Raw genomic sequence first — 24,999 nt, 5'->3', positions numbered from 1 at the left:
CCGGAGAAGCAGGCTCTCACAGGGCTCCTCCTTCGCACCAGCCAGCAGTGTGTTCCCATCTTTCTTGTGGCCCTTCCCAACCTAATCGACATCTTGGCCTCTTCAGCACCATCAAGAGATGCGGCAAGATGCGGTCTGCGGCACCTTCCCCAACGAGCGAGCAGATGCCCGGTGGGGTGGGATCAAGCCTGCTTGGGAAAGGAGAGAGCTTCCTCAGAAAAAGAGGCCTGGGTGTCCTCAGTGCAAAGGCCTATAAAATGCCCGGATGGACGAAAGCCTCTTTCGAAGACAGTCTCTTTCCTCAAAACCCAAAAGCTTCGTGTTCCTTGTAGCTCCCACATGTTTGCACACTGAGCTCTGTGAAAGAAGGTCTTGTGCCGGCATCCCCCACGTTCCCCTTCTGGAACTCTGTAGGCTGCTGCAAAGATGGGGTAGAAAGGTTCTATTTTGTTATTTTTTTTAAAGCTTCCTGAAAGCTTAAGACTCAAAAGCAAGTGATGGGGCGCCTGGGTGGCGCAGTCGTTAAGCGTCTGCCTTCGGCTCAGGGCGTGATCTCGGCGTTCCGGCGTTCCGGGATCGAGTCCCACATCGGGCTCCTCCGCTGGGAGCCTGCTTCTTCCTCTCCCACTCCCCCCTGCTGTGTTCCCTCTCTCGCTGGCTGTCTCTCTGTCAAATAAATAAATAAAATCTTTAAAAAAAAAAAAAAAAGACTCAAAAGCAAGTGAAAGCTTCCGCTGGTCAACAGGAAACCCTCCCTGCTCCCCAACTCTGCCCGGGGAACCTCACAGACTTCCTGAAGTTAAAACAAACACTGTGACCAGTTTCTACTCCTTGCAAGAATTTAATTCTTCCTTTAATATAAATAAGGCAGCATGAAACACCGAGAGCTCTGCTGCTTTCTGCTTCAGAAGCAGCTTTGGCGCACAAAAGATCCCCACTGACCCGCCGAGTTGTCGTCGCTGGATAAACAAAAGGCCAGAAAGTAATTTTTCAGTGAACTTTCTCCTGGAAGCCAAGGGGAAGCCGAGGGAGGTTCAGGCTTGGTCTTGGCTTCTGGGACCTGGTTCCTGGCTGTGGGGTCTCCTCCAAGCACAGTAAGATAAGGATGAAGGGGGAGGGGAAAGGCAAGGCACGGGCAATAATAAATACGGAAATTCACCCTGAATTCTGGAAACAAACACAACTGAATGGGGGGCTTGGGGCTACTGCTGGGGGCTACGTGGACATGACCCTTCCCAGCAGCAGCCCGGCCGCCAGGGTGCTGGGGAGACACAGACCCACATCTGCGCAGTCCGACTCCAGCTCACACGGAAGGGTCGCTACCGGCCTCAGGGCCCCATCACGGCCGAGCCTCCTGAGCAAGTGAGCCCTGTCAGGCAGACCGTCCATCTTCCGGGACCCCTGGGGCCAGGTGAGAGCACCCCTGGGCGAGGGACAGGGTCCTCGGCAGCCTGACATCCCCGTGGAACGGGTATGTGGTTCGGCAGGCCTGGCCTGCTGAAACCCGGGAGGGGAACCCAGGTGCTGGTTCGGGTGCGCTCATTCTCGCCTCCCCCTCGGCTTGCTGCAGGGTTACTGAGGCAGTACCATGGCAGGAAATCCCAAAGGGCCAGCGAAGCCACAAGTGGAGGAGTGGCTTCCCAACCCCCCTACACAGGCCTGGAGTGCCGAGCAGTGCTGGCAGTGCCGAGGTGACCTCTCTGGGGTTTGGCGGCTGGGTCGGCAGTGTTGTCCCTGCGTGTTCCCAGTCAGCTGAGCCTCTTCGGGTCTTGGTCATCTGTGCGGCTGCCAAGGCCCCTCCAGAAAGGGGGGTTCTGTGCAGGGAGGGCGCTCCGCTGGAGTGAACAGGTCTTGGGGCCAACGGACGGAGCTGGGTCTCCTCTTGCCTCCCGGCATGCTCGGTTCTAGGACTGCGACCCTGCTGAGGAAAACTCAGGGCTCTGGCATCCCTCCCTCACTCCTCAGCTCTGCCATTTTCTCTGAACTGGGCATTAGCGGCAGACCCCAGCACCCCAAGGACAGGTTCTACTCTTCACCCCAGTCACCCTGTGTCTCTTGCAGCTTCCACCTTCAGGGTCCGCCCTCCCCCAGCACATGGATGGTCAGAGACCAGCTGCGGAGCTTGTCCCCAGCATGGTAGGTGGCACAGCACACTGGGGGAGGGGGTGCACCCTGAGTGAGGCACGGAGCTGAATAAGCGGCCGACTGAAACTTCTCTCTGCCACCAAGTACCCACTTCTGTGCAACAGACATTGGCCCCTTGGGGCCTTGAATCTCTTCTAGGTCTTTTCTCCCAATAGTTTAAAACATGGCAGCCGCAGTTGGACCCCTACTGTGCAGGCTGGGGACGGAAGCTGAAAATTCCAACTGTCCCTGTTAGAGCCTTGGCTGCAGATGCCCGGGGCCAAGGATTACTGGAAACGGGCTGCGGGGTCTTAACACGCATCCCCGTCAGCATCCTGCAGACCCTCTGTTGATAGTGAAGTAGAGACCGACCTGGGATGTAAAAATTACACCCGAATCGATGTCTGCGTTGTCTTTAGCTCTGTGTGCAGAGAGGATTTTGTCCTCATCTTGGCCATTTGTGGTGACCCAAAAGTAAGCTGCAAAGGATCGACCAAACCCGGACAATAACTTCACCAGGAGGCCCGAGTGGCATGAAAGCAAACCAGCTTCCAGCTTGAAATTCTGTTTCCTCTGCGCCGTGGGGCCTGGCTTCCCTGCTGGGCTGAGCCGTGGCGCCCCACAAAGCCCGCCATTTTCCCGTGACAGGGCCTGCAGATGCCCCCAGAGGTGTGGACAGGTGGGGTGCCCTGCGTCCTGGCCGTCTGGGTCCCGGACGCTCTACAAGACAGCAGCTTTGTGGGGCAGGCTGGCATGGTCGGAGGGGATATGGAGGGAGTACTCGCTAATGAGCACCGGGGCGTTCTTGAGCATTTCGTAGAAGGAGTCCACTGTCTTCTGGTAGAGACTTCGCTGCAGGACGAAGGGCCGGAAGAGGTTGAGAGGCTCGGCCCTGCGAACGGCCTCAGGGAGTCCCATGCCATCGGGCACCTTGCGGTTGCCGATGAAGAAGTGATGGAGCTTCTTCTCCAGCAGGCTCTTCTCCAGGAAGCGGAGCAGCTCGTGCAGGCGAGCGTCTAGCTGCCCGGCCTTCCAGTCGGCCGGCCGCCGGGACAGCAGGAGGTGCAGCAGGGCCGTCTTCAGGTGGTAGTTGCCCAGGCCGCTGGGGCCGGTCAGGCGGCCCTGCTTGGACAGCAGGAAGGAGGCGATCTGCAAGCAGCTGAGGTGGCAGGCCCCCTCGGGCAGCGCCTTCGATGTCATCCGGAGGAAGTGTCGCTCGTAGACGGCAAAGGACAGGAGCCAGTCGGTGCTGGACGCCGGGGTCTCCCCGGAGGGCTCCCTGGGAAGGTGGGAGACAAAGTACAGGTCCGAGTCGTCACACTGGATCACAGGAATCAGGTTGAAGGGCATGAACTTCCCCGAGCGGAACTTGATCTTGAGGGAGCCCGGTGAGTCCAGCTGCCCGAAGGCCAGGTCAAACTCGTATTTGTGGGCAATGCGGTGCCAGGCCCTGGTGAGGGCCGTCTGGAACCACTTCATGACCTGCAGCGTGTCCAGGTACGGGGAGTCGCCGGCGCACAGCAGGGTCTCCAGCTCGCTGCCCGGCCGCGCGGGGTTGTCCCTGCCATGGAGGAGACACAGCATGTCTTCCCCCAGCGTGGTCTTGCCGCAGACGCAGCCCAGCGCGTCCTCGTCGGCCCGGACCACCTTGATCTGGCCGTAGCCCTGGCGGTCCAAGGGCACGGAGCGGCGGGAGCAGCAGAGCTCGGGGCGGAAGTGGTAGGGCTCGGGCGGCATGAAGGGCACAAAGAGGTCACACAGCAGCGGCTTGTCCACCTGCCAGTTCTCGTACATGCTGTCCACGCCAATGAAGTCCTCCACCTCCATGTCCGTGTCCCGGTTGCAGAGGCTCCGCAGGGCCTCCAGCAGGTCATCCACGAAGCCTTCCACGAACTCCCGCGTGCGGGCCGCATCGGCCGTGGCGCCCCGGATGCAGCGCTCGTAGAAGTGCTCGAGCGTGGCCTTGTTGGGCAGGGTGAGGCCCCGCAGCGGGGCGCCCTCCAGGCCGGGCAGCTCGTCCTCGTCCCCGCCCGGGCACTCCGGCGAAGGCCCGTCCTGGTAGTCCTGCCGCCACACCTCGATCACCAGGAAGAGGATCACGCAGATGGTGCTCCACAGGTCCCAGGCCGTGCGGGTCTCATTCTGCTGCTGGCCTTCCTCCGCCACCCGCTCCAGCGCCTCCCTCTCGGCCGCCAGCCGGGCCACCTCCTCCTCCAGGCGGAGCTGCTCCAGCTGCAGCTTCTCCTGGTGCGCCTGCATCTTGCGGATGATCTCCTCCTCGTTCTCGGGGACCGTGGCATTCTCCCGCGGGAACAGCAGCGGGTGGTTGATGATGGCTGTCACCACCACCAGACACACCCGGAAGAGCCCCAGAGCCATGGCTGGGACTTTCCTGCCAGACAGAGAGACAGATCAATGGTCACACTGAGCTTCCCTCCATGCCACTTCCTCCCCGGACCCTCACTCTAACCTCTGTCCCACTGAGCTGATGAGAAAGTCTCGCAGTTCTCCCACCCAGCTTTCAGTCTCCCCTCGTCCCATGCCTCGGGATAGCCTTGGAAGAAAGAACCACAAAGCCCTGAAAGCCAGCAATCCTGGCTGAGTGACTTGTGGAGGCTGTCCTGTTTGTCTGCTCAGGCTTTCCTCCTTCTGGAAGCAGCAACGCACTTTCCCCAGGAGCCAACCCTTTTCTGGCCCCCGTCCTATGGCTTGGGTGGGGATAACCCCACCCCCAGCTCCAGGGGTGAACATATAACGCAGGCCCAAGCTATTCTGTACCCCCGCCCCCACAGTGTGGATTCACTAAGGAGCATAGGACCTCCCTCGGGCCAATGGGAGGGACACAGAGGTGGGATTTGCTGGGGCCGATGGGAGAAAGACTAAGTTTGCCAGGGAACAGGATCACAGCTGCCAGAGGCTCTCTAGACCTCAAAGGGGGGTCTGCTTGAGAAAGATGCCAACATAGACAAAAGCAGATTCCCTGGATCCAGCTATGCCTGAAGCCATTGCCTCCGGACTTTTAAAGTCATCTAAGTCAACAATATCTCCAACTTTGTTTAAATAGGTTTGAGTTGTTTTCCTCTACTTCAACCCACCTCTTCCCAGTGAATGCCTTGTGGTGAATGTGACTTTCCTTAAGGCATTAAAGCCTAGTGGTTAAGAACAAGAAGGCTGAGCTCCAAAGCCATCCCTGTCATTGATTAGCTGTGTGCCCCTGGGCACGTTAACACACCTCTCTGAGACCCAGTTTCCCTACTGGACGAGAGGAAAGCCAGAGCACGCGCAGGCCACAGTACCGAGGGATGCGGTGACCCACGCGGACTGCGAACACGGCACAGTGGATGGTGCAGAGCGCAGACTCATTGAACAGCAAGTGTTTCCGAAGCAGTTTTGGGCCCTTGTCTTCTGCCACTGTAAACCCCTTCTTCTGATCCGTAAGACCTCAGCCCAAATTCAGACCCTGACCTCCTGGCCTTCTCCTGGGTCTCTCCCCAGGGCAATCTTGGAGACAGCCAGAGTGACCGAGTCATTGGATTTCCTCTCCTGAGTCGTCTAAACATTAAATCTGACTTCTTAATTGTGAAGGGAGACACTCCATTCCTCCAGGACAAACGGATTTTTTAGATCTCAAGTGACTTTCAGGGAAGGGCTAACCCTTCACAATCCTGGGAGTCAGATAACATAGAACCTCGGCCCCATCCCAGACCTATCGAACCAGAATCTGCATTTTAATACCATCCACGTGAAAGTCCTCCAGGCGCAGTCGCACAGAATAAGCCTTACATCACGCCCTCTCCTCCCAGGAAGGAACCTTGGGAAGTAACAACGGGCCTTTGCCATGCTTGCCCTGCCCTCTTTGTGCCTGGAACCTCAGCGAGGAGAACAAATGGCCAAATGAGGCTGTTGGACGGCAGAGAGCACAGAGGGCCCCCCGGACATTCTGTCTGCCAGTGCGGGCTGATAGGAGCTTCTCCACTTTGCTTGAGCCCCATTCCCTAACCCTGAATTTACACCCCTGAAACCACTTGTTCTGGTTCTTACCCTAACGGTGCCAAGGAACAGGGACGTGGCATCAGGTAAAGACACGTCTGCAGGTTCTAGCCAGCAGGGCCGGGATGTACGTGAGCTGAGTTGCCACATGTGGGTAAAGCCTGCTGCTCAGATGTGATTCCATCCCATACACAGCTGGACACGCAAGCAGGAACCGAAAGCGGGGTCCACCGGCAGAATTCAGCACGCACACACATTCAGGCCTCAGAGGTGAACTTGAGGAGGAGACGGAGGACAGGAGAAAGTGCAGGACATCAGGCCGGAAGGGGTGTGGGGTGAGGAAAAGGTCCAGGGTGAAGCTAGCCAGCTTTTCTTCCCTAGGACAAGGAGCGGCTTGCTAGATAATTGGTGAAACAGGTCAGCCCTGGTTTCCCCATGAGAGAAACCTCAATGGAAAGTCTTGCCGGGGTTGTCCAAGGCAAAGCCGTGAGGCTGGCTTCTTAACAGGGATCAGGGTTTTAGGATCAAGGCGTGCGGTGCTAAGTAGCACAGCACCAGGCAGCAGTCAGCTGGGAGAGAATTTGGAGGTTCTGAGGTCCTTGGGGGCCCCTGTACTATAGGCAGTCCCCTTTGGGCACAGCAGACCCTGACAGGTCACAGTCATAGTCCTGGGCAGCCCCTGACCCTGGAGGTCAGCCTCCACACCAATTCAGGGTAGGACGTCAGCAAGCGGGGAGCGGCGCCATCGTCAAGCCTCAAGACTGGGAGGTCTTCCTTCTCTCTCCCCAGCAGCTTCCACGGGGCTGTGTGCATCCTCGTGCCTTGTTCAAGGGCTGTAATGGCCTCCTTGTACCGGGACAGGCAAGTTTCAAAGCTCCAAGCCAACTGGAGCCATCAACTCTGTATGCAAGGGATTAAGAGGATGGATTCTGGAGTAACCAAGACGGGGCTAGAAGCCAGCATGGGCACGTACTAGCTATGTGACCTTGGACAAGTCACCCAACTTCTTAGACCCTCAGTCTCTTCATCTGTGAAATGGGCATAATCATACCTGATGTTGTAAAGCTTGAATGAGATCATGCATGTAAAGCCCTTAGCAAAATGCCTGCCCCCGAGCAAGTTTTCTCATGAAAAGGTATCTGTGATGGGATGGGGAAATGCAGTGACCCTGCCTGTAGGGGTTCTTGAGGGGCCCCACAGATGCCCCTACAAGGTACTCTGGCAGGATGCAAGCAGCCCTCAGTGACACTGACAGGAGTAGGGTTACCAGACTCACTGGAGCATGAGGGCGATGGGCGGACAAAGGGCCTGGGTTTGAAATGTGACTCTACTCCCTGCCAAGGGGCCTTGCCTCTCTAGGGCTCCACGGCTGTCCCTCTGAGATGGCGCTAAGAGCAGAGCCTCCCTCCTAGGAAGGCTGAGTTAAGGGAGATAATCCATTTCAGGTGCTTGGCACAGAGCCTGGCACAGAGTCGATGCCCTTCAACATCCGCTCCTTCCCTCTAGGCCTCCACAGGCCTCTGTTTTCTCACCTGCTAAGCACACCAGCCCTGCCAAGTCCTAGGGGTGTGGAGGAAAGCACGCTCGAAAGTGCTTTGAAAGCACAAACGCTCCTCTAGAGTAGCCGTCCCTTGGCGTGCCACTCTGCCCACCCTGCCCCCCAGCAAAGGGGAGAAGGCTTGGATCCTCCCGGAGGTGGAGTTCTGACTCACTCCTTACTTAAACCATCAACTCCCTCCCAGGGATCAGATGAGATCCCAGTTGTCATTTTGCTCCTTTTAACGTGTGGACAGGCCAGCTCTGCTTATGGCAACCTAAGGGATGGGGGACAGGCTGAGGCTGCCATTGGTCACTAGACGGGGCCAAGCTGGAACCTCTATTTCCCCTTCCCAAACCAAGCCACAGGGAACACTGCCCTGGGGGCCATGGGGCCAGAAGAATGAGGAGAAGGAACCAGAGTGGTGCGACTTTTATTGGAGACCATAGGGACACACAGGTATTTGGGAGGCTCTCTCCAAACCATGAATACATATGCATGTACGTACACACACACACACACACACACACACACACACACCTTCCCAAAAGGCCCCTTTCTCCAATTTCAAAGTTGTCCACCTCTGCCTTGGCCCAAGGCTCTCAGCCCTACGAGGCTACCCCAACACATGGCCCAAGACATCCAGCTGGGTTCAGCTGAAACATTAACTTGGGTCACTCTGAGGGCTTTTGTCTGTCTGCTTGCCAGGAAGCCGGCAGGAAACCTGCAGAGTTCCTCTCCACCCCCGCTCCTGCCCATGGAGTGTGGTGGCCCATGCAGGTCACAGCTAAACTTAGCCTGGCAAAGAGCCAGGGTCACGAGGCAGCAGGGGCTAGGGCACAGGGCTGCGGGTGGTCAACCCAGACCAGTGGTTTTCTCAGACCCTTATTCCGCACCAGGCCAGAAGCCTCAGACTCGGGGAGAAACCCCAGATGGACTCTCTGTTCCCTGGGGTCTGTCACTCCTGCATTCCCCAGAGCCCCCAGCACCCCAATCCGAGCTTAATCCAAATCAATGCCACTAAGAGCTGTCTAACAGACACAGGCTTCCGTTTATCAGGCCTCACTAGGATGTGCTGGGTGCACAGCGACCCCTATAACCTAAGTGCGTGCTGTCCCTGTTTCACAGATGGGTTAACCAAGCCCGAGAGACAACCCACAGATGGGTTAACCAAGCCCAAGAGACAAAAAGCAGTTTTCTAGCCACACGACTAGAAAAGGCACAGCTGGGTTGAGATAGTCTGTTCTATCTGCTCCACCTGGAAAGCCCAAGTTCTTTCCACCCTGATGTTTCCAGAGCACCTACTATGCACAAGGAACATTCTGGATGCTGTAGGGCTCACACACATGAGCCCAGCACGATCGCAGGCAGAAAGAACACCACAATCCACACATGGAGGCAGACAGCCACCAAGGACCATCACAGGACTGAACGAGCTGGGGAACGTTAACGGCGCATGAGCAGTAGGTGACGAAAACGCAGTTTCATTTCTGTTCTTTGGGGGCCCCTCTTTGTCTGTGGGCCTTCCTTGTGTTCACTAGCAGGGGAGATGTGGGTGTGCAAGCCTTTGGCTCCACGTCCCAGTAGCCCTCTCCTTCCAGACAGAATTCCCACAGCAAACCCGGAGCAGTGAGAGCCTGGGTTCATCCACACCCCTTCTGCCCCCTCACCCACCTACCCCCACCCAACGCTGGCTGGTGTGGCCTCAGGACCCATTTCTCAGCAGCCAGCAGTCCCCTGGGACAGTGGTTCTCAAAATGTGGTCTCTACTGGGCAGACCCCGTGGGAACTTGTTAGTAATGCGAATGCTCGGTGCAATCCCAGCCCCGCTGATCCGAAATTCCAGGGCCGGGGCCCAGCACCTATGTTGTAACGAGCCCTTCGGGTGGTTCCAGCACCCACTCATGTCTGAGAACCAGCCCTGCCCAAGCCAGGCAGGCCTCCAGGGAGGAGGAGGGTGTGGTTCCTGTGGTGTCCCTGCAGCCCAATCCTGCAGCTCGCCCCGTGGGTCAGATGCAATTAGCTCTGCTAATTACAACAGCAAGAGCCGCCCGCCCCGGCGTCCCCTTCCGAGCTGAAAGGAGCAGCTGAGGCGGTTTCCTTATATATTTAGAAGAAAGGAGGAGGTTGATGGCAGGGGAAGCCACCTGCAGCCCAGGTCCCGGGGCATTCCTTGGGTCCCTTTCCCACTGCTTCGCTCTGCATGCTCTGTAGAAGGGACCAAAGGAGACCAAGCTGTCAGTAAGTTTGGGCTGCACCCCTACTGTGCGCCCGGCCTTGTGCTGAGTTTCTCAGGCCCAGCTGGCAAGGTACACGGCTGTTCGGGGGCAATAAAGCCACACATTCAAGGAAGTCAGAATTTAGTGTTCTACTCATCTAAGCCCCATTTTACAGATGAAACTAAAGAGACCCAAAGAGGAGACTCACTCGAGCAGGAGGGTAGGGTCAAAGTGGCCCAGGCAGGCGGGCCCTCCCAGGGATTCACAGACGGACAGACAGCTGAGAAGGCACGGTGGGCGCTTGTGTTCTCATCAACAGCAGCACTCGGCTAAGTACAGCTAAGTACTCGGCGTGTATTCTGTCGTTTGGTTCTCAGAGCACGAGTTAGGTAGTTGCAACAACCTATCTTATGAAGAGACTGATGATCAGAAAGGTCCACTGTGCGGCTTCTAAGATTCCCTGTCTGCAGTGAGCCTGTCCCCCTTTCCTCTGCGCTCCCCCCACCCTCCCAGGGGATGAGCAAGCCCTGCCACCTCCCAGGCATCACGGCCAGGAGCGACCACCCAGATCATCGAGTTGGCTGTGCCTCGAGGAAACAGGACCGTAAGAAAGTTTGATCCCGAGTCTTGGGGGTGGAGTTTGGGCCCCATGAGCAAGCAGTCTGTCTGCAGCCCTGGTGAGGCTCTCCTCTGCGGTCTGGCCTGTCTGTCTGATCCCCGATTCCATGCCTCTTTCTAGCAGAGCCCACGCTGCACACTGGTGTCAGCTTCCCCGCCCAGCCCAGGGGCACCTTCATTCAGGGCCAGCTCAGGGGCCCCGCCTCAGGGAGCCTGCCCCTGGGTGCAGGCCTGCCTTGCCCTTCTCAGAACTCTTGCAGGTGAGGCCACCTTCTCACTCTTCCCTTGTGTCACTTTGCCCACCAGTACCTTCCTAGCTACAGTTCCAGCAAGTTCCCAAAGCTGGATGTCCTCCTGTCTCCTCCAGGGCACCAGGCTGCCCAGTATGTCGGTGAGAGCTGACTAATCATGTGTTAGAGAGGAGATGGTCGCTGTGGGAGTGACATGTCTCCACAAACTCCTTCCTCTTCACCTAACTCAGGCCCGGGGGTGGGTGAGTGGGGTGTAAACGGACTCACTGTAGATGGCTCCCACCCTCCAGCACAGGAGTCCCCTGCAGGAGAGGAGAAAGGCCTTGTAGACTGGCCTGCCCCCCAGCAAGGCCATCGCTCCCTGAGGTTCCTCTCTGCCTGCACCCCCAATGGGGGTGGGGACAGGGGAGGGGCTGAGCGGCACTGGGGAGGGGCTGGGTCCTGTGGACTCAAGGCTGGGTAGGAGAGGGAGGGCAGAGCAAAGACAGCAAGTGAGAAAAGAGGAAGGAAGAGGACCAACAAAGCGTAATTGAGAAATGGGTTGAAGGGCGAGGTGCTGGGCCCCCGGTGTCTCTTCTTCTCCGTGTCCTTACAGCCACCCCCATCACCTTCCACCCCACCCCTCCCCGCAGCAGAACCTCTGTCTTGGCGTCCAGCCAGGCTCGCCTGCCTTGGACCTGCCACCCTCATGGCCACTGGGCTCCTTCCCTTCCCTCCTTCCAGTCACCCTTCCCGAAAGCAGGGCTTGTAAGACCAAATGTGGGGGTGCGGGGTGGGGAAGGCCCCGTAGTGAATGGACGAGGCTGCGGATCCTAGAGATGCAAGTGGCGGGCGCAGGGCAACCGGGTCCCACACGCTCTGTGTACAGGACAGAGCCGCCACACTGCATGCGCTGTGTGCCAAGAGCGGCACCATCTTTTTTTTTCTCCCAAGAGAAGCCAGAAATCTGGATTTTATCAACATCCCTCAAATTTACAAGGTCGGGTGCTATTTCAAAAATTCTTTGAAAGCCATGGAAGCCAAATAAAATATGTCAGTGGGCCACCTAAAGCCTGCAGGCCCTGGGCCCCAGCCCCCTCTGTGTGCCTCCTTTCTCCTGGCCACCAGCACTCCCCAGCCCCTACCGAGCACCCTCAAGGCTGCCCTTGACCCTGGAACTCTCCTCACTTTTCCCCCTCAGCAACACCACCTCACTATTTTCTCTGTGAACAGGACTCCCTGAAATAGCCCCCCGGCTCGACCCTTCTCCCCAAACCCAGTCCTGACTGTATTCCAGCGTCTCCCAGTCATCCCAGCAGCCACCCTCAGCATAATCAGAACCAGCATTTATGAGGGCGGGCCTGAGCCAGGCCTGTGCTGGAGATTTACATCAAGCCTTCTCCACAGCCTCTCCGGGGACTAGAAGAAACAGAGACTCTAGCCTATCGGGTACGCACAAGGAGCACTTGGAGCTACTGTCCAAGGTCTGTGGCCCCCGGGAGAACCGGACCCCCACTGCCCCTCCCTAACCCAGGGGAGATCCTACACTGGGCTCAGAAGAAGCAGAGGTCAAGACTGGACCCTGGTCGGGGTGGGGGAGAGAGCAGAGAGCACAGACAGCCCCTCCATCTCGCCCTGCCAGGCCTGGTGGAGGAGAGCCCAAGGCAAAGTTTACACTGTGAGGGGAGTGGCCTTCTCGCCAAGGTGAGCTCTGCTGTCACTGCCCGTGGCCTGGCCGGACTCACAGAGGGTGCCGAGTCACACAGGCCAAAGCACTAAGTTTCCTCAAGGCCCGATTTCAGAAGGGGAGGGGCTTCCAAAAAGTCACCAGGATGCCAACCCCGTCCTCCGGTCTGGGGTCACGCAGCTGGTCAGCGAAGTGCAGGAAGGACAGGGGCCTGGACTCCGCCGATGTGGGTGGGAGAGCCCACACCCTTCCTGTTCCCGCTCTTCCATCAGCAGCTCACACACATCCCTTGGCAAGCAACAGATGGAGAAGGCAGGGGAGCCACCAATCTCCCAGGAAGGACATGGTGTCCTTCCGTCCAGCCACGCTGCCTGAGGTCCCCACAGCACATCATGGGAAATCGCAGTGTCCTGGGACAGACAGAAGCCTGGTGTCACAGAGGCTAAGGCATGGCAGGGAGCTTGCAGACCCCAGAGACAGGAAGGGGCTCCCCTAGCAGCCTTTTGTCTTGGCCCACATCCAGCTTTCTCTCACCTGTTCCCCCCCAGGGCACCCTGAATCCAACAGTTGCTGCAGTGGGTTGAACGCTGACCCTCAAAAAGATAAGTCCACAGGCTAACACCCAGACCCTGTGAATATGACTTTACTTAGAAGGAAGGGTCTTTACAGATGTAATTAAATTAAGGACCTTGAGATGAGCTCAGCCCATATGCCCCAGGTGGGCCCTAAATCCAGTGACAAGTATCCTTATAAAGGGGCAGAAAAGGAGCAAACAGACAGAGAGGAGAAGGTGCTAGAAGCTGGAGGCAGAGGCTGTAGCGAAGCTGCCACAGCCTGGAAGGCCTGGAGCCCCCATGCGCTGGACGGGGCAAGGAAACAGCCCCCCTCGGGGCTGGAGACGGTGTGGCCCTGCGGGTACCCCGATTTCAGACTTCAGGCCTCCAGAACTTTGAGAGGTTTGTTTCTGTCGTTTCACCACCCAGTTAGTTTGTGATGTTTTGTCAAAGCAGCCGTGGGAGGAGAACAGTCTCGAAGCGCAGCCTCCTCGCCCACCCTGTTCCCCTGCCACCTCTGAGGCAGCCTTTGCCCGGCACCCACACCGGGGGCTCCCCAGCCTGGCTGGCACGGGCCCCTGGCATCAGCTCCCCCGGGCCCTCCCTCACTCCCAGGCATGCCGGGTGGCCTCCTTGTCCCTGGAGGTCTCCCTCCTCCATCTCATTGGGTTCTAGTTTCCATGTGACATGGGTCAGAGGTTTAAGACTGATGTTCGGGGCCTGGCCCACCCAGCCTCGGGGGACCCCTCAGTTCCCTTCCCACCTGCCCTGGCCACTTCAGATGATTGACTGTCCCCTGAACATCTCCTATATAGCCCCCAATTCCCTGCACCGTGTCCAGAGCACACAACCCAAACCCTACCTGATGGTCTTCACAGCAAGCCCATCTCAGAAACTGCCTCCAAGAGCCTTCCTGATCCCTCTCCACCCCCACCTCCTGAGACAAACCCTTCTTTCTTGAAAGGGATACAAGAACAAGCTAGGGTGGGGGGGCGGAGACGGCATATGTAGTAAGCCCTTCTGAGTGTGGCTAAGTCTGGTGCCTCGTGCGGATGGCATCCTGGAGATGTCCCACAGCTGGGACCCCACAGTGCTTGCTCCCCCCTCCTCTCCTTACTTAGCTCGGCTCACCGGTGCAGCAGCCCCATTCCACAGGCGGGAGCCCGCGGAGCCGAGAGGAGGAGCATTCGCTCACGGTCTCACAGGAAGAGAGCAGAGGAGCCAGAGGCCATGCTAGGCCCACAGCTCCAGACCCCGCCATCTCCCTGCTTCACCCCTTCCTGCTCTTTTATCACAGTGAGCCGCTTGAGCTCTGGTCTTACCCCACAACTTCCAGGGCTGCCTGCTCAGGGCACCAAGGATGCGTGGGGTCCTGGGGACCCACCAGGGTGCTCCCATCCTGTGCTCTGGAGACACCCGCTTTCAAAAGAAAGCACACATGTCCTCCATCCTTAGGAAGGATGCGTTTCTTACAGCGAGTGTGCACCAAAGTGTGTCCCTTGATCCCCGGATTCCCACCTCAGATTTCTGGACCTGAAATCACAGGGGCGTGTTAACAATGGAAACACAGAGGTAACCACTTCCCGCAGTGAAGCAGCCCTCATACACAGTCAGATGTTGGCTTGGCTTGAGCTCGTGTTTCTCAGAATTTCCCTCTGCCCCTGGGCCCCATCTCGCCCACAAGAGCGCTGGCTGGGAGGGAACGTTAACACCCACCTCAGGCAGGGATGCCAAGGCTCCCCAGATGTGCCCCCTTCTCTCCCTGCACCCTGTGTTCTCTGCAGCCCCTACCTCCAAGCAGAGCGGGGAATGCTCCGGAAGAGCCACACTCTGGCTGTGGGGCAGGAAGGGCCAGGAGGGCAGGCCGCAGTGACAGACGGCAGGCCGCAGTGACAGAACGCAGGCTCCAGACAACAGCGAACACGCTGGCTCAATGGGGAGGGTCTGCGAGGGGCCTGAGCGGGAACCAGAGAGAAAATACAAAGGAAAACAAAGTGGAGACAAGGCCCTCCCTTGGCCACCCTGCTTCCCCTCTCACAGAGGAGCTGGGGATGGATGGAATGAACCAGGTGGCTGGGCGCCACCTTCCTTGTGATCCCTGGAGGAGAACAAAGACAGACCAGCTCACAAGGGCCCCCAGGACTTTTCCATAGTCCCCCCCCCCCCATCTGCCGTCTCTTACTCACACCCCGGCTTGAGGGATTCTAGCCCCCACACAGTGAAATCCCAGGCTGTTCTCCCACCCTGGCCCCCCGGGGCTTGGGCGGTACTGGACCCAGTGCCTGTGCCCCAGCTGGGCTGGGGGGAGGGGGAGAGGGGAGGGGGGCAGGGGGAGAGCTCTGGGCCTCCTGCCTGTACACACACACACACACACACACACACACACACACACACACGCTTTGTGCCTGCAAAGATCTAAAACGCCTTTCATCTTAATAAAGGGGACTAGCAGGAGACACAAAGGCAAGATGGAGGCCAGCCCAGTTGTAAAACGCCTCAGAGCTTGTGGGGGCCTCTCTGCCTGTGCTCTCTGCTGCAGGAACCTGCGCTGAACACCAGGGCCAGAGTCGGCCTGCCCTCCCTCTCCGGGGCCGCCTCAGTCAGGGTGAACCAGATCTCCCCGTCCGGGAAAGCAGGGGGCCTAGACTCTAAGTCCTGAACAGTTGGCAAAATTATCCCCAGAACCGTCTCGCACTGCACGGAGTCCTCTTCCCTGTGAATCAGACAAAACGCCGACAACCAGCCACGGGGATGGAATGATGCCTGCGCTCTGCCCTGGCTTCTGCCCGAGATGGCGCCTGGCACATAGCAGGGGCGCCTGAACCAACGACAGCAACCAGTGGGTCAGGCTGGGCAGGCGGCAAGCGGCCCCCGAAACTGCCAAGTTCACAGGGACATCCTCCACCCCAAGGCCACCCAGGAAGAAACAGCCCAAGAGGTTCAGCTGAGGAGCTTAACACTTTGCAGAGGCTCAGTGCACAGCAGTGAAGGGGCCAGACCCTGCAATCAGAGGGCCTGGGTTTGAATCCCAATCTCTCACTTACGGTGACAACAGTACCTCCTTCTTGGCATGGTGGTCCCATACATGGTCATGCTCTGTAAAGGACATGGTTATCTGCTGTGGTATGGGTGATAGCCCAGGTCTCTGCTTTGATTTGTTAAATCCTGCATCTTAGGGACTCCTCTGGGGAGACGGGGGTGACCGACATCCCTGCAGCATTCCAGAAGCCTGGGGACCTGGTCTGGTTGTCTCCTCTACCTCCCTGTTTCTTCAAACGGCCCCAGGGGCTACCACAGAGGGAGAGCAGGAAGCTTGGCACCTGGGGAGTTCACAGCTTGCGCCCCCACCCCCCCGGGTCTGGCAGCATCGACACTGACCGATCTTCTAGGCCTTCTAAGCACCTAGAAGGAGAAACCACAGTGGGTCCCTGATGCCTGGCATTAAAGGTGCAGGGGTTCCTTGATGCTTGCTGAGTGAATGAATGACGTTGGGGGAAAGAAAACCTCGCTGCTTTTGAAATGGGGGTGTAGTGGGAGGTCCCTGATGAAGTCACTTGTAAGGTTTTGCTTCCTGGGAGGCGCTCTGCAGTTAGAAAGCAAAGTGCTAAGAATGGTAAACGCCTAGGGGAATGTGAGCAAAAACCCTTCCAGACGAGGCCCGGGAGACAGACCTCAGCCACTTCAGGTCTGGATGGCCTTCTTCGAACTGTAGGCTGACTCACCACCCGTGTTTACCAAGAAAACGACCCAGGAATGAACCCTGACACAAGTTTATCTGACCCCCAGCTGCCTCTCCCCTTGACGCCCACTTCCTTGCTTGAGAGCCTTACAGAAATATAAGATAAATGGAGGATACAGGATTTGAAGCAAATTCAGGAAAAGCAGCAGAGAAGCAACCCTTGGTGGACTGGCAAGCAGTTCTCCCTTTCTGGGAAAGAACAGCCCAGCCCCGTGACCCTGACACCCCATGGAAGAGTTTAAAAAACAGCAGCCATCGTGTGACATTTACAGAGATTCAGGCATTGTGCAAAATGCTTTATGGGTCTCATCTGCACAATAAACCCCTGAAAGAGGCACTATCTGTGTTTTACAGATAAGGAAACTGAGGCACAGAGTGGCGAGGCCACTTGCTCACCATCAGCACTGGGATTCGAACTCAGGACTGCCCTTCAAGCCTCCGATCTTCCCATCATGCTGTGCTGCTCAGTGACTTGATTATCTATGAAATATTACATGTGTCTATGGCCTTTCCTGTACCGTTTAGGACAAGGCGCTGACAATTTAAGTGAAATGTGGGCTTGAAGCAGGGAGTGAGACTTAATGAGCGTTCAAGGCCCCTCCCACCCAGAGACTCTGGGTGTGACCTGAGATGTCTGAGACTGCTTTTCTGCTGAAAGGACAGTGCGTTGGGACAAGGGAGGGAGGGAGCACCCTTCTGACAGTGGACAGTGCCTTTTGCCAGGAGGCATCAGAGAGAAAGTGCCTTCTGGAGTGGCAAGCAGGGGTAGGGCCTAGGCATCCCCCATTCTCTTCCCCTCCAGCCCAGACTTGCTGTGGTCCTGCCCCTTCACTGACTCTGGAACAAAGTCTCAGCAAACAAAGGACCTTTTCATGACCTTCAGGCGGGTCCCTGACTGCTGCGAAGACGGCTACTGAAACCGGCTCCCAGGAGCACAGTTTGTTATGAGCGCGCGGTTTTGTACCAACAAGCAGGACCAGAATTACGACAACGCCCTCCCCATGGTTTGGTGCAGGTTACAGGAGACTCTCCTGTATCCACTTCAGGGAATGACCTGGGGGAGAGAGGAGTAGCCCAGGAGAGCTCCAAAGCTGAGCCCTCCCCCCAGGCGGCCAGGCGACCACTATGGCATTCACCTGCAAATGAGTCATTTGAGAATTGTGGGCTTTGTCTTTTTTCCAGGACTTCCATCTGAGGATCTTAAAGTGCTCTGTACTTTCTCTGGTACTGGCTGCTCCTATCCCCATTAGACAGGCAGAGAAACTGAGCCCAACTGCTAATACCACAGAGTCAGAGAGGGAGGGGACCTGGAGTAGGTGGTCTGCCTGTTGTCTTCTGACCTCTGACACTCAGACTTTGTGGGATTCTGTTCTTTGGCAGGACACAGTTGACACCCATGCCCGTCCTCTCTAACACCACTCCCCAAATCTCGGGTATATCTCAACCACCTCCAAACCTCTGTATGAATTACTGGGGAGGAAGGGATTCCACAGCTTTAGTTTAGGCCAACTTGAAATTCGATGGGGCGTGCCAGAGCTGGTGAGAGGTGAGCTGTGAGACCTTGCTTCTGTTCCCAGCTGGTATCAACTCCTGGGGCAGCGGATCCCACACAGTCCTCCTCTCTGCGTACCTTTGATTATAAAGCTCCATGAAGCCAATGAATCCCGAGCACATTCACTGCCTTGCACATTGTACATGCACAACCAATACTCGAGCAACGAATGAAGGTCCCCTCTCTTAAGTCAGTCCCTGTAGTGAGGACGTGGGCATCCTTGTTTCCCACCTTCCTTTGGAGGTGAGGGTGGAGAAGGAGGGAAAGCCACTTTTCTGATCTCCCTATCACTGATCCCCTACCTCCCACTCTCCCCTACCAGATTCAGGCTGTAGAAGGGAAACCCAGGGCCATGGAAGCTGCCAGAAGTTACTGAAAGGAGTCATGCTCTTTGCTCTAAGTCACAGCTCAGAGAACTAAGACTGCAGCCCTCAGCACTGAGCTCTATTCCCCTGGGCCAAGCCCAAGGCCCAGAGACCAACTGGCTCCCAGCCTAGACCTCTGAACTGCAGCCCCTCCCTCTTCCCCCTGCCCAGCCCCTGAGAAACACACCTGTGGATGTCACACCTTCTGTGCTCCCTCCCTTCAACATGTGTCTTACAGTTGGGATGGTTCTTATTCCTCCCGGTCTACCTTAAGGTGGAGGTGAGGTGTTGCCGTGGGCAACAGTGATGTCACCTTCCAGGTGCTTCCATTCTGCTGATGTCAGGGGGTGGGCCACTGGATACAGGGGGAATATGCTTTCAAAGAGAAAATACCACAGGTCCCAAACTGCTGAGGAAGGCCCTGCAGACCTCTTAGGCACCCCCGCAGGACCCTCTTCCTTGCCCAGAAAACCTCACCCTTCTCTCCCTCTGGAAGGACGCCTGCTCAGACCAAGCATCAAACCTGACTCTCCCTCCCACAGAGTTGGCGGAAAGTGGGGACTAGCAGCTTTGTCCTCAGCTCTGAACAAACCACAGCAAGGGCACCAATGAGCTCCTTCCTTCTAAGCCTCTAGGACAGTCTGGGTCCCTACAGCCTTGTCCTTTGGCCAGACATCAGTGGCACTAATGGGGAAGCTGGGGTCCCAGCTGGGCAGAGAATATGGATCCTCGACTGAACTCTACTGTCTTTAAGAGCACGTACTAGCCCGATCAGAAGTCTGTGCTGCGCACAGTGCTCAGTGCTTTCTACACATGTCCTGTGAGTGGTTATCCCCATTTTACCGATGATGAAACTGAGGCCTGAAACAGTCAAAGCACTGGCCCCAATACAGAGAACATCCATGTACTGAGCAGTGGGGCCAGGACTCAACCCAAGCCCACCCTACCCCAAAGCCCACGTGGATCACATTTCCTTGGCGCTGGGGCACCTGAAGACTATGGCTTACTAAAGATGAGCCATGCGGGGCCAGACAGAGCTCACAGAGAGCCCTTTAAATCCCGAGAGGCCATCTGGGCAGGCCAGCTGACCCGAGGCAGCCAAGGCGAGCAGTGCCTTAGTACTGCTTCACACCCATGCTCGCACAGGGGCTGCCCTAAGTGGCCAGTCTGGGCTCTTCCACTTCCCCAAGCATCTGTGCTGATTAGGGACCATGTTTCTTTGCTCTGTGCTTGGCTTACTGTTGACCCATCCAGGCCACCTGACCAAATCCTCTTAATTTGCATACAGCATTTACCCCTTCGTCCTGGCCTCCAACCCTGGAGCTGTATAGTGGTTAACTTATGCAAATGAAACTCTATGTAGCTGGGAGCTAAAGCTTATAAAGCACTAAACAAATTAAGTAAGTAAAATAAAAATAGCTAAATTATGCAAGAGGAAATGGAGAAATCCTATCAGGTAAACACTGCCCCTGAGACACTGGCCAAGGAGACCTACACAGCCAGGCTGACTGGAGTACTGGTCTACCTGGCAGGTGTCTCTCCACTGATCAGAGGTCCATGGAAGTCAAGAGAGTCCCGTGTTATTAGGCATCCCCCTCCCTCCATTTCCTGCTTTGCTAAGCACGAGCTGATCTTTGGATTCCCATGTGGCTCGCCCAGGACGCAGGGACCAGATACTATCTAGTCTGCGTGATGGTGATGGTCATTAAGTCTTCCAAATTAATAAACTAGCATTCTAATTTGCACACCCACTTCCGGGATCTTCTAGAGGTGACTCAGTAGTCCAAGACCAAACCACTCGGAAAATTGTGGAGATGGGATTTCTGAGTAGGCACAGCTAAGAGCTAGACTTGGGACAGGTGACATGATCCACATAAATACCACCTTTATGCGAAATCTGCTGGGTACCAGCTGATCCTTCCCAAGAGACTGTGAGGCACCCTCACTGGATGAGAAGCTAGTTTGTTTAAACTGCTGTCTGTAGACAGTATGTAGTAACATGCTTCATTTCAGCTACCTAAGTGCTAAAATGTACGGTGTGGAAAATAAGTGATATATGAGGGTGTGAAATGGAATTTGGGGAAAGATTTCCTGAACAAGCTTGGGAAAGGCATTTGCAGGTGAATAGGGCCTGGACAGGGAAGGGAAGAGGGAACAGATGGGGACTGGGGGGTGGGAAGTGCTAGAACAGCATGTTTGGACACTCGCCACCTCGTTCCACTCCTGGGGGCATTTCCTGCCTAGGTCAGGGGCCCCGTGTAGCTGTGGCCTTTTCCCTCTGCACCACATACAGGTGGCACTTACTCATCACCCTCATGTCAGGCCCCAAACTGGATTTGCCACCTCACACTGCCCAGCAATTAAAGAGAAAAGTCAGTTGATACTTGGGCCACGCCTCCCATGAGCTGTCAAGGCCAAGAGTGCTCTTTCTTTCCTTGCCTTTCTGCTGCCAGATGAGTTTTCCATCTTTTCTCCATCTGAGCAGAGAGTGGGTATTTCTTCCTTGGACAAAGAAAAAAGCAATTGCTCTTTCCTTCTTCCCACAAGGGCCCCCAACCAAACTAACTTTTTTTTTTTTTTTAAGATGTATCCACTCATGAGAGAAAGAGAGAGAGAGCGCGTGAACAAGAGAGAGCGTGTGAGGGGTGGGAGGCGCAGAGGGAGAGAGAGGAGAGGATCCCAAGCTCCCAAGCAGACTCCCCCTGAGCGTGGAGCCTGGCACTGGGCAGATCCCACGACTCCTGAGATCACGAGCTGAGCCAAAACCGAGAGTCGGGTGCTCAACCAACTGAGCCACCCAGGCGCCCCCGAACTAGCTTTTTAAGCTTGTTTCTTGTTCTGTGAACGTTCAGTGACTGGGACTCAGCTTCCAGACTCCTGAATACTTCACTGCTCTGTGCCTTAGTTTCCTCATCTATTTGGGGATAACAGTGCCTACCTCATAGGACTACTATGAAAATTAAATGACTTAATGAAAGGAAGGTGGTTTTGGGGGGGAAAAAAAGCCTGGCAAATAAATGTTAAGCCCTCAATAGTGGCTGGTTATCAGGGCTGCTATGTATGGTTGCACAGGTGGTATACTGCTCAAGAACACCTGGCCAGGGTATGGTGAGGATGAATCCAGCTCCCATGTACTTATCCAGCTATGTGCCTCGGCCAAGTCCATTAAGATGAGGCCCCAAGGTGGTACCCTAAATGTCACCAAGGCGCCATCCCCTTGCAGCGAGGTACATCTTATTGTAATTCACACCAGGAGCGGAATATACTAGCAACAGCTTTGGTGGTTATTATTAACATCCCTTGGCATTCTCGGATACATCCCTCTCCCCAGCAATAAGGTGCTGCTCCTCAGCTCCCCAGCACTCTAGGACGCTTCTCTATTAAAACCCCACAAGCTCCACTACTACCTCATCCCTACTGAGGGGACTTCTCGGCCCCAAATATGGAGCCACAGTTTTGGCCTCTGAAGGGAGTCTCTCCTTCATAATGGCTGATGGCCAGCTATCTCTGGTGACAGGCATGGGCAGTGCATTACCCAGTGAGGAGTTCTAGTTGTTGGCGAGTTACTGCTTACTTCTGAGTAAGACCTGTCTCCCTGTCTCTCCTAATCAGTGAGTCTCTGAAGTTAGAGCAAGTCTTCTCCTTTTCTCAAGTGCCAGTGCTGGAGATTCCTGAAGGCCACAGCCTCAGCCCCCTCGGCTTCTCATCCCGGAGACAAATGTTGCCGGTTCACTTCCTTCTCCCTCACAAGACGCACTTTGCAGAGCCCCTTTGCCCTGCCATCCCCTCTCCTCTGGACCAGTTTCCTTTGGCAGTGCTGTCCCTTCCAAGAGATGGCATGGAGCACTGAGCGCATGCACTCCAGGGGCCCAACACTACCCTTCCAGGGGCTCTGCTGGTCACTGCCTCCCACTGAGATGCGTACCTCCTCCATCAGACAGAATCCCCCACCTTCTCTTTATTGACCCCAGGGGTTCAAGAAGGGAAAAATACAAAACAGTTTTAAGATTTTATTTATTTGAGAGAGAGAGAGAGAGAGAGAGAGAGCACGCACGTGAGAGAGCACAAGCAGGGGGAGGGGCATAGGGACAGGGAGAAGCAGGCTCCCTGGGAGCAGAGAGCCTGACTGGGGCTCAATCCCAGGGCCCTGGGATCATGACCTGAGCTGAAGGCAGAGGCTTAACCCACTGAGGCACCCCGGCATCCCCAAAGCCAGTTTTCTCCCAGACAGTACTTTCTCAGGTGGGCAATTTTGCCAGAAGCCTCTACCAGAAGTTCTTCCCTATCACTGTCCCCAGATAAAAAGTTCACCCCCACACCCTCTTCTTTGTTTCCCTTTGAGCACCACAGGAGCTGGGGGCCATTCCTGGTAAGGTGACAACTTCTGGGATGATGGCATCGGGTTAAAAGTTCAGATCCTTGTCCCCTGAAAGCCAGAGCTTGAAATTGCCGCATCTTTGAAAATTATGGAGCTAGGGTATGGCATTTGAACAAAAGCCTTTCCATCCACCCAGGGAGCGAGCAGAGAGTCAGTATAACCGCTTTATGGTTACCCACAAGTGGAAAATACGAGGGCAGAATGGCCCCGAGCAGCAGCAGGCATAGGGAATTAGCAAACAATGAAAGCCACTTAGGCACGTAGGCTGGAAGGATGACTCCAGAGCACAGCCCATTATGTTATTAATAAAGACATGAACGGCAGCAATTCTACCTGTGTCTGCCATGCCATTTTCACAGCTAACCTGGACCTGTGACTACACCAGCCTCAGATCAGCTTAACCTGGCAGCCTCTCCGAGGCAGAACTGGTTTGTAAAAGGGAAGGGCCCTGAGTCAAAACCAGAAGAGTAACAAGAGAACAGAACAGGATTCTCAAACTGATTTGGATCCCAAGGACCGGGGTCTCGGATCTGCCACTATCTGGAGCTCTTTTGTTTTGAAGGTGTTGCCTTCTCAAACCAGGCAGAGGATGAGAATGGCAACGTGCGGTCCCTGAGTGGCTCAGTGAAATATTTTCCCTTCCTGGTTGGTTTTTAAAGAGGAGCGTTTCGGATGGGAAGCCTGGCCTCGGGGCTTCTGAGTCCCTTCACCTGGAAGCAGAAAGCTAGAGACAACTGGGGAGGGGTGCGGATGGGTTAAGGGTCAGACGGCAGAGACTATTTGAATCCGCAAGAGAAAGTTCTGCACAGCGTGGGGTCTCCTCCACTAATAGTCCCGAAAGAGGAAGCTGTGGAGGCTTCATCCGGCCCCCATAACCCCCTACCTTCACTACCTAAAACCGAGAAAAAACACGCTGCACTCCTCCTGCCTCCTTCCAGGAGGGGAAGGAGGCTGGCCAAAGGGCCGGTGACCTGGCCTGTCTTTCTGCCCCGGCACTCCGCTCCGACGGTCAGAAGTAACGTATCGTCGGGGCACCGGGCACAACGTCGCGGCCCCGCTCCAGGCGCCCCGAGGAGGAGCTGCCCGCCGCGCGGGGCTGCAGCGAGGTGCCCCCGGGGTCCGCGCCCGGGGCTGGAGCGGAGACACGGGGGCGCAGGACTCGCGCGCCTCCAAAGACCACGCAGCCGGGGCTCCCCAGGCAGCCCAACCCCGGGCGGAGCAGCCGCCCGCGCCCCCCGGGACCCCGCTCCGCGGCCAGACCGCGGGCGCAGCGCCGCCTACCCGCGGTCCCCCCGCCCCGCGCTCCTCTTCCCACACCACGCGAGCTGGACGCACCGGGACTTACACTGGCCTACGTCCGGCTCCCGGTCTTGGCAGGGACCGCGCCAGACCGGCTGCGCGCACGGGTCCCCAGGGCCCGGAGGCCGCGGTTCGCGGGCGGCTTCGGCCGAGCGTCCAGCCCGGCACTTAGGGGGACGGGGGCGGCGACACCCCGGCCGGCTCCTGCCTTCGGGCCTCCATCAGCGCGGCCCTAAAGGCTGCGGAGTTACTCATTTCCTGGATGTCACAGAAACTTTTTCCTCCTTATAAGAACAAAACACCCGCCTCTACTCCGGGCGGCGGAAGCTTCTTAAGGAGGACCAGGCGGGTTGCGGGGGCCCGGAGCCGGGGCCGCCGCAGAGGTCGGCCCATTGACCCCCCGAAACTCCAGAGGGGCGAGCAGAACTGGAGGGTGACCGAGCGAGTCGGGCTCCGGCCACCGGAGTCAACTAGTGCGGGCGTACGGGGAGTCGGGGAGGACGCCCTTAAAAGTCGGTGTGGGCCGGCGGAATGGAAGGGGTTAAATCACCGCCAGTCGGCGGTGCGTTTTCCCGCGGCGCGTTTTACGAGCGGCGGAATTCCAGGGGCCACCTCTTTTGTCTTCGGGAGGGAAATATAAATCGAGACGCGACGCCGGCCCTTTTCTTTTTTTGCGGCTTGAATGGATTAAAATAACTCAGCAAATT

General features: G+C 56.6%; 1 protein-coding gene across 5 annotated transcripts; it reads right to left on the bottom strand.

Annotated features, from left to right (window-relative positions):
- Positions 1–827: 827 nt before the first annotated feature.
- Positions 828–24,540, bottom strand: LOC103656845 (inositol 1,4,5-trisphosphate receptor interacting protein). 5 transcript variants are annotated; one of them, XM_040623942.1, is made up of 5 exons: positions 24,339–24,540; positions 14,751–14,914; positions 12,559–12,815; positions 10,079–10,273; positions 828–4,516 (listed from the first exon to the last, which is right to left on the bottom strand). In XM_040623942.1, exon 5 carries the CDS (start codon positions 4,501–4,503, stop codon positions 2,845–2,847), a length of 1,659 nt encoding a protein of 552 aa, XP_040479876.1. In that variant the 5' UTR covers positions 4,504–4,516; positions 10,079–10,273; positions 12,559–12,815; positions 14,751–14,914; positions 24,339–24,540; the 3' UTR covers positions 828–2,844. The 5 variants fall into 5 exon arrangements, with proteins under 5 accessions (XP_040479876.1, XP_040479877.1, XP_040479878.1 ...); XM_040623943.1 differs by lacking the exons at positions 10,079–10,273; positions 12,559–12,815; XM_040623944.1 differs by lacking the exons at positions 10,079–10,273; positions 12,559–12,815; positions 14,751–14,914 and having other exon boundaries at positions 24,329–24,540.
- Between the last annotated feature and the right edge of the window lie 459 nt (positions 24,541–24,999).

Source organism: Ursus maritimus, unplaced genomic scaffold (genome assembly GCF_017311325.1).
Source record: "Ursus maritimus isolate PB19 unplaced genomic scaffold, ASM1731132v1 scaffold_7, whole genome shotgun sequence".
In the NCBI taxonomy this organism is placed as follows: domain Eukaryota; kingdom Metazoa; phylum Chordata; class Mammalia; order Carnivora; family Ursidae; genus Ursus; species Ursus maritimus.
Note: the sequence above shows the minus strand (reverse complement) of the source record. Positions and strands in the feature narration are given on the sequence as shown.

What these genes read in the sequence shown, in the direction of transcription:
- LOC103656845 (XM_040623944.1), bottom strand. Translation starts at nt 4,503, where the DNA reads ATGGCTCTGGGGCTCTTCCGGGTGTGTCTGGTGGTGGTGACAGCCATC.